At 41.7% G+C, this 16,249-nt stretch overlaps 1 protein-coding gene across 3 annotated transcripts in view; it reads right to left on the reverse strand.

Annotated features, from left to right (window-relative positions):
* Positions 1-16,249, reverse strand: part of UBE2K (ubiquitin conjugating enzyme E2 K) — a 253,971-nt gene that overhangs the window by 222,355 nt on the left and 15,367 nt on the right. For all 3 annotated transcript variants that reach the window (XM_029589206.1, XM_029589191.1, XM_029589198.1), the window contains exon 2: positions 1,192-1,285. In XM_029589206.1, the coding sequence (XP_029445066.1) occupies positions 1,192-1,285 (94 nt within the window). The remainder of the gene's footprint in view (positions 1-1,191; positions 1,286-16,249) is intronic.

The following is a 16,249-nucleotide window of genomic DNA, read 5'->3' on the forward strand; positions in this document are numbered from 1 at the left end:
TTCATTAGTATCCTGAGTTTATGCTGCTACATTCTAGCCTCGGTTCCAATTGTACAAGAAACACAGAACAAAATCCCTTCACTTGGTGAAGGGCTCTGTAAATAAAGTAGGTCAAATCACATATTACACCTCTTTCCCCCAACCAAATGCATGACTACTAAAGAAATTTGCAAGCACTGTTTCAATCAATTTCAAACATTTTATACCTTTATTTTTGTAGCTAGAAAATATTTTAAAAACAAATAAATCTGCATCACAAATGTATTTCATCATTAACAGAAGAGGAAAAAATAAAAATTTTATTGCCAATATAAATTTCAAACAATACAAATGAGATGTCGATTAGAGAGAGGTCCATATTCAGCTGCTGTGATCATAAGGCGATTAAATATAACCAGCTAACTAGCCGTGTACATTCAAGCAGAGTATATTCAGCTGTACTAATGAATATATTACCAGCTAACTTTAGGATAGCCCTATGACCCGACCAGAGTTTCAGTTAACTTAGCCATCTATCTCCGCTCCTTCTCGGAACAACTTCTGCCCACCCCCAACTTATCCTGCTAAATTCTAGCCTGTAGTTAAATAGCTAGAATTTATCTGGATAAGGGCTGAATATAGCCAGGTAAGCTTTTTAGACAGATAATTATTACATTATTTGTCTAAATGGCGTTTGAATATGGACCTCTACATTTTTAACACCACTGGAGAGAAAAAGTTATTTGTCTTATGACTTTTGCCCAGAAACCTGGTACTTGTTTTCTTGCATAAGTTTCATCATATATGTTGGTAAGTCCTTAGATGTGGCCACTTTCAACATGAGCTTTATCGGTAGCTTTTTTTGCATAATGTGTCAGTGTATATTATCTTTCATAACTGAAGAACTGCAAATTATAACTTATCTTTTTGGAGGGGGTAGAGGAGAATACAAAGACAGTACAGAACATCAGTGCAGATTTAGAATCCAAATGGATGAGCCACTAAAAAACCATATACCACAGTAAGTGGTTGGTTGTGCTAAAACATCAGGAAATGGTCTGCACTCAGTTTCATCATGTGTCTTTGAACACCACAAACTTATCTCTCTATTTAACTATAAACCAGCACTCTGCTGAATATATTTGTCTATTTACAATAAAGTGAACAGATAAAGCTAGTTTAAAATGGATGGTCAAAAGTGCAATTACTTACCTTCATACGGCGTATCTGGAGGTCCAGCAATTTCGCCTCGCAATTCCGTAAAATTCTCATCTACAAGATCTACTTTAATCTGATTTTTGCTGGTCTAAAATTAAACACAAAATGAACATATGGTAATGAATCAACAGGTCCTCATAACAATTTATATAATATGCAACATACTGAAAATAAATGGTATTTTAGCAGTTTATTCACAGGTTGTACAAGAGTTCAACATAATACACAAAGTGGACATCGTGGCTATCAAGATACATCTGAGTATATTAGGGGAGGTCAAAGGTTCTAGCAGGTTTGCTGAAGGACCTAGTCAATAGATCTTTGTATATGAGAGTAGTTCAAGGGATTGGAGAAAAGCAAATGTCCCTTTCTATAAAAACGAGACAATAGGGAAGAGGTCAGTTAATCTAACTTCAGTGGTGGGAAAATTAACAGAGACTCTTCTGAAGCAAATGATAATGAACCATCTTGAATCCAGTGGATTGCATCATCTGAGGTTGTATGCTTTTACTACAGAGAGACCATGTCAGAAAAAAATTAATTCTCTGGTCATCCAACCAAAGAAACTGATTGGGTGCACACACTGGAAATAGTATACTTGCATTTCAGGGAAGCTTTTGGATACTGTCCCACATAAGATTATAAATAAAATAAGCAGTATAGTGTTGGACCTAAGCTGCTGGATGCATGATACCCAGCTAGAAGAGTCTGCAAGGAGGAGGAGGAAGACTGGCAGCAGATGATGGGTTAAAATTTGTATTCATTATTTAATATTGTAAAAAGAATCTGATTTACAGTATCATCATTCTGAGAGAGACAATAGAGTACAGATCAGTGTGTCAACCTGAAAATCTACATATTAATCATTAATATTTGTTCCTATTTATTTTACTATTGTGCATCCATTTATTGATTTTTTTAAAAGATCTACTTAGTTGGTCTTCCAGTGATGAGCTATCTGTAATTGGATGCAAGCGTTAAGGCTCCTGCAGTACTCCCCACATTTAGTTAAATTTATGATATTGAAGGTTGATTTAAGACAGTGAAACCTACAAATACTACATTGCAATAGTGCCCAAAACCTAGAAAGATAATTTTAAAGACATGAAGCTATGCTGTGTCTATAGCAAGACCCTGTGGAGTGCGTGGGATAGGTAGAAGATAGGAGATCAGAAAATGGCACCTAAGGAAAGCAAAGAAAGTCACTGAAGTTATTTTTTACGCCATGGTCCAGCTGATTTCAAGCAGTGTTTCAATGGCTCTTGATAAACTGAATAAGCTACAGTTAGTGCTGGATGAAACAAAAGAGGGCTTTGAAAGGCACACAAAACAGCTTGAAGAAGCAGAGCAAAGGACAGCAGCCCAGGAAGATGAATTTGCAAGAGTAAACCAAACCATTCTTGAGCTCCAGAAAACCAACACCTCGCTCCTGGAGAAGATTGAGAACCAAGAAAACCATGTAGTAGAAATAATTTAAGAACAGTTGGCCTTCCAAACACAGTAAAGGATCAAGAATTTACTGATTCATGGAAAAATGGCTGCCAGCTCATTTGGGCCTGCAGCTGCATTATGACCGTGTATGTTATGATAGGATACAAACAGACAATACACTGTGAGAAAAGGGAGGCAGACTACATCTTGTTTTGGCCAGGTTGTTGAAAGGGCCCACAGAATCAAGCTGCTGCGAGTTTATCGCAAAATGAAACTTATCAAATAATCTTTTATTCAATGATTATTCTGCATGTCAAATAATGGCACAGTGCTGCTCTGAACTACTCTGTAAGAGACTAAAAGTTGCTTTATTTATTTATAGATTCTTTTATACCGCGGTACGTATAGACATACATCACCTCGGGACAATCAGAATTTTTTTTTTTTTAAACAGAAAGGGATGCGGATACCTGAAATGCCTTCCCAACAGAGGTGGTGAATAAAAAGAATTCAAAAAAGCATGGGATAAACACAAAGGATACCCAGGATGGTAATGAAGCACTGGGGTAACCTGCACAGAGTTACAAACAGCTAGACTGAAAAGGCAAGATATTAAGTGTAAATAGAAGATGAAATACAAGGTGTGGAGGTAATCTGGACAGAGCAGCATTTACAACCCTGAAAATTCTTACTGGGCAGACTGGATGGGTCTTTGTGTCATTTACTATGATACTACTAATTTCAGTGGCTATCAAGAAACTTGAAGGAGATACACTAAGACTTTCAAATAGCCCAACTGAATGAAAATCAAATTAAAATTTTACTTCTTCACCTCTAGACAAAAAGAAGGAAGTAAACAGATGTTTACTAAGACATCTGAGTTTTGCTCTCATCCAGTTCATATGGCAGCAAACCTTTTGGATTCTCAGAAATGAGGATAACATTCATGAGAAAATGAATTGTCTATTGCTCTCAATAAACTTATGGAAGTAGCAAGAATGTTCCCCATACTGGTGAAATAACTATGACAACAGACATTGCCAAGTACCATGCAAAAACAATTCTGCAGCAAAGATATATGGCAAGTAACAGAGAATAAGTCAGTCTTTTCTTACACGGTGAAAGGGCTACTCTAACACTCAATTCTCATACAGAATTTTTCTAAGGATCAAGCATTTCACCAAATGCAAACTCTTGTGAACGGAACTGAAAGGCTTTCAGCTCCATCAAGATCACAAAGAGAAACAGATTAACAAATGAATGCACTTCTAAATTAATTTCTATTTCACAGAATATCTTGCTTCTGGAAAATCTGTCAAAAGCACAATTACCCAACTATATCTATTTCCTCATTGATTCAACTTATCTTTTTAAAACGCCGCTCATGTAATCTTGGAAGCTTCTTCAAATATCAAAATGCTCAAAGAAATCCCCAACTGACAATGTTTTGGCACTTATGCCTGCTTCAGGGGAGCTGAAATTATCTGAAACAGAGCATAAAACAAAACATCACAAACTAAACCAACATTAACATATTAAAAAATAAAATAAAAAAGACTAACCAGTGGTTATTCTCGGCCGAACTCTGCTCAACAAACCGCTATAAAAATGGCTGGCACAGCGTTCTCAAACCAACTAGTATTTAAATCACCACAAGGCTTAACTTATAGCCAGTGAGAAAAGTCACATGAACACTGACCAAGCAACTTCTTTATTTAGTCCTAAGGGATGAACCGTTTCTAAAAGGAAAATCCAACACTGCTCAGCTTGTAATAGCAGCATATTATGATCACCACTGCGAGTGTCTGACAATCTGCTGAAGGACAGTAAACCGGGACTCCTCAAAAACATGTTTAAAAGCTAAACAATGCTCAACCATGGCGTTTCAAGTCTCGCCCAGAGTGCACTACTGTGTTCCACCATACAAATATTAAGCACTCTCATCATTTTCCCTACTAAGGAAAAGCATCATGCAAGTTTTATGCAAAGGAGAATTTTCAAAGTCAAAATTTTCCTGAAAACCCACATCTCTGATGACATCATCCATCTGTGAAACTAGGTGCAATAAGCCTTAACCTGACTAGGGTACTGGGGCCTGCTTAGCATCCGCATCAGCACTACCTCCTTAATCCAAAGGGCTATTTAATCCACCACGCTGGTTTACCCTGCTTACTCCCACCATGGAGTATAAGCAGTCAGTCCGTCTTCCAAAGAGGTTCAGAAACTTCTAAATACCTCGAGATATGCCTTTTGACATACAAGGGCCATAACATGCGATATTCTTCTGCATCTCTTTCCCTGTCCAGAGATGGCAGGGAAAGTGATTCAAGTGAAAACCTGAGACCACTTTTGGCAAAAACGAAGGAACAGTATGCAGCTGGAGTCACTCTTAGAAACAACTCCTGGAAAGACAATGCCTGTAGTTCAGATACTTGACGAGCAGAACGAACTGCCACAAGAAACACTGCTTTTAAAGGTCAGTATCCTCAAAGAAAGGTTACGCATTGGTCAAAAACTAGGGCCTGCTAAAAATCCAAAACTAGATTAAGACTCCACAAGGGCACCAGTAAGTGTAAGAGAGGACGAAGATGCTTCACTCCTTTAAAGAAATGGGCCACATCTGGATGAGCCTCCAGAGGCCCACCATTCACCTGACCTCAGAAACAGGCAAGAGCTACAAACATGTACCTTTAAGGAATTAAAGGACCAAGCCTTTATTCAATCCATCCTGCAAAAATTCCAAAATGAGAAGGATCTTAACCGAATGAGGAAGAACCCCTCAATCTTCAAACAAAGCCTCAAACACTCACCAAACTCACACATAGGCCAAAGAAGTGGAGAAGTTTCTCACTCGTAGCAAGGTGGCAATCATCGCAGCAGAATATCCACGCTTCAGTAACCAAGTCCTTTCAAAAGGCCGCTCTGTAAGACAAAACCGATTCGGATCTTTGTGAAGTACAGGCCCCTGCTGTAGCAGATCCCTGTGTGCTGGAAACTGAAGGGGATATTCTACCAGGAGCCTTCACAAATCTGCATACCAGTCTCCTGAGCCAATCTGGTGCCACCAGAAGCACCATCACCCTGTGATTCTCGATCCTCCAAATCAATCTGCCCAACATGGGCCATGGAGGAAGAACATAGAGCAGTTTGCCCTCCGGCCACTCCTGCATGAGAGCATTGATGCCCAAGGACTTTGGATCTCTCCTGCAACTGAAGGATCAAGGAAACTTCGCACTGCGAGAAATCGCCTACAGTTCCAGAAACAGAAGGCCCCAGTCCCCAGTGATCCACTTTTAACTGAAATGCCTCTTGACAATTCCCATTCTCCTGGATCCAGACTCTGTCTACTCTCACATTGTCTTTTCCTGCAATGTGTGAGGCTGTCATCTCCTAAAGATGCACATCCGCCCATTCCATAAGTTGGGCTATTTCCTGCGACACTTGCTGGCTCTTGGTTCCTCTCTGCCAATTGATGTAGGCCACTGTCGTTGCACTGTCCAACATTATGTGGACCATTCAATCCGTCACCAAACCGCAAGCATGCCAACCGGACTGCATGGGTTTCCAGCAGATCGATGTTCTAGCAAGACTCTTCTGCATTCCTACACCCTTGCGCCATCAGTTCCTGACAGTGAGCTCCCCAACCCTGGAGTCTCACATCTGTTGCGAGTACTAGCCAGTCCGGTAATCTTAGGGAAACCCCCTTTCTTAAATGATCCACTTTTAACCACCACTTTAGTTGACAGCAGATCTCCATCGATGGGTGGAGCCAAACCGAATCATCTTGAGACTGTGGGCTGCAATGAGCAAGGAGTGTGCGCTGAAGAGGATGCATATGCACCCTCGCCCACAGCACCACTTCCAGGATCACCGCCATTAATCCAAGCACCTGAAGATAAGACCACATTGATGGGTGTATTGTATTCATCAATAGATGCACTTGCACCATCAGCATCTGAATACAGCCCTCCGGCAAGAACACCCAGCCCTGTTTTGTGTCGAACTGAATACTGAGATATTCCAGTCACTGTGATGGCTGAAGATTGCTCTTGGCCAAGTTCACGATCCAACCTAGCTCCTGCAACAAGGAGATCACCTTGCATGAGAACCAGAGGCTCTCTTCCAGATTCTTGGCCCAAATCAGCTAGTCGTCCAAGTATGGGTATACCAGGATCCCATCTTTTCTCAACTCTGCCTGGAAAAGGTTCCGGGCGCGGTAGCCAAACCAAAAAGTAGTGCTCGAAACTGATGACGTCCCAAAATCACAAAATGCAGAAATTGTTGATGCACTAGTCGGATGGGAATATGCAGGTACGCCTTGGACAGATCTAGAGATGTCAGGATATCCACCTCTTGTACTGTCATTATCACTGAGCGCAAGGTTTCCATGCAAAAACAAGCCACGCAAATGACAGTCGACACCTTTGAGATCCAGGATGGGACGAAAAGAGCCCTCCTTTTTGGGCACCATGAAATAGAATATCTGCCCATGTTTTCTTGAGATGTACACACTTGAATCACAGCCCGCAGGAAAGGAGTCTTGACAACATAACCTCCACTACCCGTCTCTTCTGCGGAGAGTTGCAGAGAGACTCCGTGAACATGTCCTGAGGAACACTGCGAAACTCTAGTGCATAGCCATCCCTTATCACCTTCAGCACCCACTGGTCTGTTATGATCTCGACCCACTTCCGTTAAAATAGGTCACCTCTCTATCTCCTGATCCTGGAGGTGGGTCAGCACACCTTCATTGGGAGGCTCAGGTTGCTCCACTACCTGAGCCTGTGCCCCTTCTGGGCTGCCTGGGACGAAAGGACTGAGATCTACACAAAGGTAGAGTCCTTTAAAAAGTCGCTCCTCTGTAGGGTTGAAAACCTCTGAATCCCCTAGCATGACCTCTCATGCTGAAGGATCGCAGAGCCAGTTTCTTATCCTCTGATAAATCGTGTAACCTGGGATTCACTCCACTTATCGGCCATTTTCTCCAGCTCACTCCTAAATAAGAGCGAGCCATTAAAGGGCAGCTTCATAAGGTCAGACTTCAAGTCTATTTCGGTCAACCAATTTCTCAGCCATAGCTGACATCTAGCCACTATTATCAAAACCACCCCTCTGGCCAAAGTGCAAACCAAATCGCAGCCCACATCTGCCAAAAAAGCGGCTGCTGGTTCTATCACTGCCCTGGAATTCACACCAGATTCATTAATCTCCTGAGAGAGCAATAAACAAGAGCAACCCACCAGGGAACCAACAGGAAGCTATCTGCAAATTCATTGCCATTGTTTGAAAGGCCTGCTTAAGGATAGCCTAAATTCTCCTATCCTGTGCAACCTTCAAGGCTGCTCCCCCTTCTACGGGAATAGTCATCCACTTGGTAACAGCACATACAAGCACATCCACCTTCGAAAAACAATTGCTGTCTCACAACTGGATCCAGACTCGACCCCCTTTAAAATTAGCTTCTGGAACACCCCATTTAAGATCAATTAATTCTTGAATGGCCTCCATAACAGGGAAGAAGCATGAGGCTTTACGCAAGGAAATCAAAATGGGATCTTTCCTTGGCTCAGACATGGATTCAGCCCCAGGAATTCCCAGCATCTTTAATGTCTGGGAAATCAAAGCCGGTAACTCATCTCTATGAAAGAACTCAACATAGTTCTAAAGGGCTCCAGTTCAGGAGGAATTTCCCCATCCTCCAGGGAGAAAGAATCAGTTTCATCATCTGTGCCATCTGGGTCATTATCAGGAAGACCGGTTTCAGGTATACCCCGATGCTTACCCGCAGCACACAGTGTACAGAGTTTCATCACTTGCGACCCCCGACTTGTCAAAATTGACCAGGGCTGGGGACTGCACCTGAAGGAAAGAGGGATCCATACCAAAAACAAGGGGTATCGGACCTGCGCCCACTGAGCTACCTTCTCCCGCTAACGAACTAGTTAGGGGACCTCCAAAATAAGGCAACCCTTCTGGCAGTTCTTTTTCCATTCCCGCACCAGGCTGGGAAAACCCAAGCTTAGTAAAATCAGAAGAAAGTAATTCTCCCTTAGCCTCCCAACAGCGTTGACACAAAATCAAGGGAATGCCAGGTTGGGATGCCTGAATATGACAGCAACACATACAGCAAGGTGCTTACGTTTCTTTGTATGGGGCACCATCAGTCTGTCAATACCCCCCAAGAGTGCACCCAAAAAATTAGGCACACAGATATATAGGCACAGTATTGTGCCCTTTAAGTGCTCAAATTGTGCTCCCCCGGGACACTCCGATAATGTGCGCAAAAACGTGCGTGCACAAATGGGTGCTCTGGTAGGTGCACAACAGGCCGCACAGTTGGGCGCACAACGCGATCTAACAGAACTGAAGAGGGCAGTCTACAGTGCACAAAAGACACGTGAAAACACCACCACAGCCTATCATGAGCAAACTAGCGAGCCTTGGAGCTGGGCTACTCAACCCGCAAGGCTGCCCCTGTCCCCTGAACTCCACTGGAGGCAGGGAACGACTGCTGGATCACATGCCAAGCACGGAGACTGGGCGGAGAGGAAAGGAATCCCTACTCAACTCCCCTTTTCTATACCATTTTATTTCTTTTAAATACCTTTTACCTGAGCTTAGCCCATCCCGGCTGAGTACAAGGTCGGTCTCCAGCTGCAGGGGGAGGGGACAAACTGTCACCACCGAGCCTGGCTTGCCTTTCAGCTATTTTTTGGGGGTTGTTTTTTTTTACACAGCCAAGTCTATGCCAGTTTGAAAAACCAGCTACAAGACTAAGACTGTCATCTGAGGGACTACAGAAATCACCTCAGGAATTCTCAACTGAGGAAGGGACCATAAGATATCACTACAAGAGAGCAGGGCAAATTAATTTCCTTCTTCTTTTCTCCTAAAACTTAAAACAATACCCAGTAGGGAGATGCACGTCCATCTGCTGGAGACAGAGAATACGGCAGGCTCATGTCACTGCAAGGGTATATATATATACTGTGATGCCAGCTTTGCTTCATCTCCATCTGCTGGTAGAGGTGCATTACCCACTGGTTTTGATTCACATGTCTGCATCCTAAGAAATGAATATTTTGGAGAGACACTTTGCAGCATTCAAAGGCAACTGGAAATCTGGCAACAGCTGCCCTTGTATCTGCTGTGTAGGGTGCCTTGTTTAAAATGGTGATCCTGCCCAAGTTGCTCTATTGATTACAGATATTGCCATGTTGAATTTCTCAGAAACCTGCAGAAAATCAGTGTACTAATTACCACATTTCTCTGTATGGGAAGGAGAAGCCAAGTGAGTCTTGATAAAGTTTATAAGGTGCAAAAGCTTGGGTAGGCTTGATTTTCCAAACCTACTTTATTGCATGCCAAATGCACTTTATGTGAGAGCAGGTTTTAGAGACTTTGGAACATGACTTACCTTTGGAGGAGAAGATTGTGCGGCCCTTTTCCCTTTTGGGGTCAATACATCTTCCTGTTAATGACTGGCAATTGAACATTCAATCTAACTTTTTTTTTTTTTTCCTAAAAAGGCCTCTATGATAACCTGGAGACTATTTTTTTTTCTGCCCGAGGTAGTAGTGTCTTTCTACCTGTTACGGAGAATCGGGTCTTTTTTATTTGGAGTAAGTGGGAAGTGTGTAAAGTATGGCATCTTACGAGGGAGAGCTAGGAACCTTAGCTGACTCAATTTCTCCACAGGATTTATTAGCTCCATATATAGTCTTTTTTTTTTTCTTCAGCACAGACATTAAATGCAATCAAAGTTTTAAATAATTAAATAAATCCCTTAAACTTGGTCAGGATAGAATATTGCGAGAAAGTAGAATCTTCAATGGGGCAAGCTGGAGGGGGAACAATTCCATTTCTGCCTGGTATAAACTGTGCACTCAAACTATTTTGTCATACTGTTTTATACATTTGGCACAATACTAGCAAGAAAAATGGAACAGCTTTATTATGTGTGCTGACTTGCAAAGATGTTCATGAAGTTCAACTGCCCGTAGATACTGGATTGAAAGAGAAGTATATCAATACAGCAATGGCGCAAAATTTTAAAGATTTAAAATGGGCTTGGTTAATCCTAACATGTCTTACATGTGACAACACTTCAGGTACAATGGTTCATAACTTTCTAATCTGTCAAACTAATTCATTTTTGAGAACATGTATTGCAACACTCCATAAGCTTACAGGAAGCATTATTGGTTGCTGGGAAATGCATTTTACATTAGTGGGTAGAAACTGCTCCACCACCTGGGATGTTGTGGCAGAAAAAAAATGTAACGCTTATGCAATTTAAAAGATTGGTTGTTAAACTGACCTCTAACAGTGGAAGGAAAAAATGTTTTGGGTTTTTTTTAAACAAATCTTCACATGAGAATCGAAATAAGAATGGGTTATTCCACTAGCTGGGAATAATTAGTAGTCTGTAGTAGGGGTTGGATTGGAAGAAAGAAAGTACGGTAGTGTATTGTGGGCTATAAACAAACAAATACAGACAGTTTAAAACAAAGATCTTTATTTAGTTAAAGTATTGGATATCAGGATTACAAGCAAGGCAATTCAGAAGCAGTCTCAGACAGTATTTTTGATACAATAAATTAAAAAGATGGTCACCCTCACTATCTCTAATTTACACACCAATGAGCTAATCTTTTCCTAATCAATTAGCATAAGTGAATTCCTGTGTCATGTGATTTCTTGTAAATTGAGCACAGAAGGCAGGAACTAAACTTAACATACTTTTTAACTTTCAGCATACATTCTAGTATTTCAGCAACCTTGGACAGCTTTTACTAGTCTGATCAATGCACTTTCACAGTGCATTAATAGCTTTGAAAAAAAAAAAAAACTTTTCAAAGCACCCCTACAATCCCCCCCCTTCTCATTTAGTAAGACAATATAATGCAACACTGGCACTAATATTTAGGGAGTCTCAGAAGTCCTAGTTCTACTATAATTACATAAGCCTCAGCTTGTTGAAAGAGTAGACAATGTTTGGAAAAAGAACAGAATGACTGATTTGAATGGTAAATCTAAGAAGATCCACTGGGACTAAGTTTCAAGTCTTGGGTCATCAGGATATAAAGTAATAGTCTTATGTTTATTAAGCATTTATGACACCCCCATACTGGGCGATGTACAAATGTACACTCATAATAAATAAATGCAAACATGACACCAATCATTTCTAAAATATAAGAGCAAATCAAATAAACTAATGGGTAAAAAACTCCTAACTGCAGTGTCCTAACGCTAGGCATTGCATTATCCAAAAGCTTGTTTGAAAAAGACAACTTTAGCATAGTTTTAAATTACTTTGCACAGGTGCTACAACCCAAGAAAGAGATCTAGGTGTCATAGTGGATAACACATTGAAATCGTCGGTACAGTGTGCTGCGGCAGTCAAAAAAGCAAACAGAATGTTGGGAATTATTAGAAAGGGAATGGTGAATAAAACGGAAAATGTCATAATGCCTCTGTATCGCTCCATGGTGAGACCGCACCTTGAATACTGTGTACAATTCTGGTCGCCGCATCTCAAAAAAAGATATAATTGCGATGGAGAAGGTACAGAGAAGGGCTACCAAAATGATAAGGGGAATGGAACAACTCCCCTATGAGGAAAGACTAAAGAGGTTAGGGCTTTTCGGCTTGGAGAAGAGACGACTGAGGGGGGATATGATAGAGGTGTTTAAAATCATGAGAGGTCTAGAACGGGTAGATGTGAATCGGTTATTTACTCTTTTGGATAGTAGAAAGACTAGGGGGCACTCCATGAAGTTAGCATGGGGCACATTTAAAACTAATCGGAGAAAGTTCTTTTTTACTCAACGCACAATTAAACTCTGGAATTTGTTGCCAGAGGATGTGGTTAGTGCAGTTAGTATAGCTGTGTTTAAGAAAGGATTGGATAAGTTATTACCTGCTATTAAGTTCACTTAGAGAATAGCCACTGCCATTAGCAATGGTAACATGGAATAGACTTAGTTTCTGGGTACTTGCCAGGTTCTTATGGCCTGGATTGGCCACTGTTGGAAACAGGATGCTGGGCTTGATGGACCCTTGGTCTGACCCAGTATGGCATTTTCTTATGTTGTCATGCGAAGGCTCTCAGGCAAAGAGTAGGTCTGGGTCCTTCACATACACACGTCAGCATTTGAAAAAGGGAATATTGGCATTAAGAATCATTTGTAGTTTTAAAGCTTTGAATTCAAAATGGTCCCCCCACCCAGGAAGGAGAGGGCAAAAAAATGGCCAATTGTCTTGTTTACAGTGTATGTATAATCAACAATTAATACATTCAAATTAGTTTGATTAATGTGTTTGTGGGAAGTGTATAAGCTTCTAAACTTTACTTTTGCAGGTCAGAGAAAATGCAAGGTAATATTATATAATATTCTAGCTAAGATGATCTAAACAAACTTTTAGGCATACTTTACCTATCCTTAAACTTACAATAAGTCCATATTTATAACAAAACAAAAAAAAACTCTTCCTAAAAAGGAGAGATCCTTCAGTTCTTGTTCTGTTATACATAACTACCCCCAGCAAATAAAGCTTCAATGAAAACTTTTCTTATCAATCTTTTGCTAGTTTCACTGGCTATTTGCTCTACTAGTTCATAGACTCCAAGATTGTAAATCAAAATAAATAAATAAATGTTACCCGATTCCCATTCTGATTTTCAGTCATTTCAAAGTGGATTACATTCAGGTACTTTTGGTATTTCCCTGTCCCTAGTGCGCTCACAATCTAAGCTTGTGCCTGAGATAATTAAGGGGTGAAATGTCTTGCCAATGTCACAAGACGTGGCAGTGGGATTTGAGCCCTGCTTTCCTTGGTTCGCAGCCCAATGCTCTAACCATTAGGCTACACCTCCAACTCCATAAGTTTCTACCAAATGGATAGTTTTAATGGGGCTAGTCACTTTCTTTGCATTCTATGATGGGGATAGATATCTGGATAATAAGTGAAAGTGATGACAACAATGGACAGAGAAGTTGGGAATGATGTATCCAAAGACGACAGAAGATAACATTCTTTTTGAAAAGATACCCGCAGGTCTTAAGTTATTTGTCTAGTTGTACAAATTGACTAACCCCTGCCCAACTGCAGCAGTTCACCTCCTGAGCTGCTGAAGCAGGATGCTAGCCCATGAGCTAGCATCCTCCTCCTCGGCTTGGTTCCCCACAGGGGAGTCACCACCTCCAGAGCCAAACTAGGAACTGGGTGCCAGGTCCTTCTGACCTTCCCACAAGGTAGGAGAAGGTTATATTATGCTTACCTGATAACTTTCTTTCCTTGAGTTCTGCTAGACCAGTCCATTACTCTTTGGAGATAAAGCCACCTCCTATGTAGGGTGGGAGTAAGACAGAGCATTCCAAAGTACCCCAGCCCCGAAGGCCACTTCCTCCTTTGCTTGAATGTCCAACCAGTAGTGCTTGGTAAAAGAAAGCAGAGATCACTGGGTCGTGGCTCCACAGATCTACCCCGAGGAGACCAATAAGGCTTCAGCTTAATAGGATGCCTGTGCCCTCAAAGAATGTGCACACAGGCCCTCACAACCTGCTTGCCATCGAGTATGTATACTGAAGAGATGGTCTCCTTAATCCATCTTGCTATGGTGGATTTGGCAGATTTTCAGGATCCGCCAAATAGGACAAAAAGTCTGTCCATTTTCCTGAATGGATTTGTCACTTTCAGAAACCTCCATACTACCTGCTGGGCATCCAATTGATACAGATTTCCTTCATTCCCCCGGAACGCCAAACACCACGTCTTGATTTAGGTGGAAAGTATAAGAACATGCCATACTGGGTCAGACCAAGGGTCCATCAATCCTAGCATCCTGTTTCCAACAGTGGCCAATCCAGGCCATAAGAACCTGGCAAGTACCCAAAAACTAAGTCTATTTCATGTTACTGTTGCTAGTAATAGCAGTGGCTATTTTCTAAGTCAACTTAATAGCAGGTAATGGACTTCTCCTCCAAGAACTTATCCAATCCTTTTTTAAACACAGCTATAGTAACTGCACTAACAACATCCTCTGGCAACAAATTCCTTTCTGCCCACATCTGAACATGCTTTTTCTGGGCGTAAAACTCACTGCTGATGCAGCAAGGAGTTCTGCATGCAGAAAATGTGCGTTCCTAAACAGGAATACTTATTCCAGTCGCATGGAAATCCCATGCAAATGAGAGCATAAATGATGCAGAGAGACTGCAACTGGCCAGCACACCTTGGGGAGAAAGGACAGTACCAGCTTAAGTATAATTGTGATATTACCATACAAGGTTCTTTGTATAAGAAAGCCTGTAACTCCGAATTACATCTGGCTGAGCATAGCACAACCAGGAAAGCAGTCTTCAATGATAGGTCCTTAATGTACGCCCCCACTCCAAAGTCCTCAGGACCCGATTGAGATCCCATGGGGGAAAACTGATCTGAAGGGTGGTCTGATGCACTTCACTCCCTTCAGAAAGTATACCATATCCCGGTGTCTAGCAACCTAAACACCTGCAACACAGCCTCTGAAACATGAAATGGCTGCCATCCGTACTCTTAAGGAATTGAGAGCTAAGCCTTTGTCCAATTCGTTTTGCAGGAAGTTCAGGATTTGTGCAATGTCTACCCTCCAGGGAGAAATTCCCTCTTCCTGGCAAACCGCCTCGAACAACTTCCAGACCCTAATATAGGCAAAGGAGGTTGAGGACTTGTGAATCTTAAGCATCAAGGCCACTACTGCCTGCAAATACTCTCTGCTTTGCAGACATGCCTCTTCATGAGCCAGGCCATGTCCGGATGCAGCTGGGACTCTTCCTCCTTTCAGGCCCTTACCTGGTTATTTCTGATTTCAGAGTAGCATTGCTAAGCACCCCTTTATTTGGTGGATCCATTTTTATAGCTCAACCCCACACCTCCAGCCCCAAGGCCAAAATCTCAACCTAGGCCAGTCCCTGTGCACTGAGTAGTATATTGTTGGGGCCACTTCAGCTCCTCCCAAGTTTCCTTCGGCCCCTGAAGCATGATATGGCTACCACCTACACTCTTACTGAATTGAGGGCTAGGCCCTTATCCAAGTCCTTCGCTAACAAGTCAAGTGTCCATGTTGTATATTGGAACTTGTGTTTTCACCGATATAGTTAAATAAAAATGAAGTTTTAAAAAAGTTCAAAGTTTTTACATTAAAAATATCTTGGACGAAACAAGAAATGACGTGGAAAAGTAACCTAGTGGTTAGAGCAGCAGGCTGAAGACCAAGGAAGCCAGGGTTCGAATCCTACTGCCACTCCTTGTGACCTTGGGTAAGTCACTTCACTCTCCATTACCTCAAGTACAAACTTAGGGGGTCATTTATCAAAGTGCTACATGGCATTTTCGCATGCGAAAACACTATAACGCATGGTGCGATGCAAATTAGGAAAAGGGAGGAGTTTGGGGCGGGATTTCTGGCCAAGTGGGCAGGCTTCGCAATTTGCAAAGCCATATTACACAACTTAAAAATGGATTTTAACTACACCTTTTTCATTTGTGTTAAGCCGTGTGATATTTTCGTAAATAGCATTTTCAGTATTTTAAGGTGCTAGGGGAGAGAGAGCCTAGCCTACCACCACTTGGG

This window comes from Rhinatrema bivittatum, chromosome 1 (genome assembly GCF_901001135.1).
Source record: "Rhinatrema bivittatum chromosome 1, aRhiBiv1.1, whole genome shotgun sequence".
Lineage (NCBI taxonomy): Eukaryota > Metazoa > Chordata > Amphibia > Gymnophiona > Rhinatrematidae > Rhinatrema > Rhinatrema bivittatum.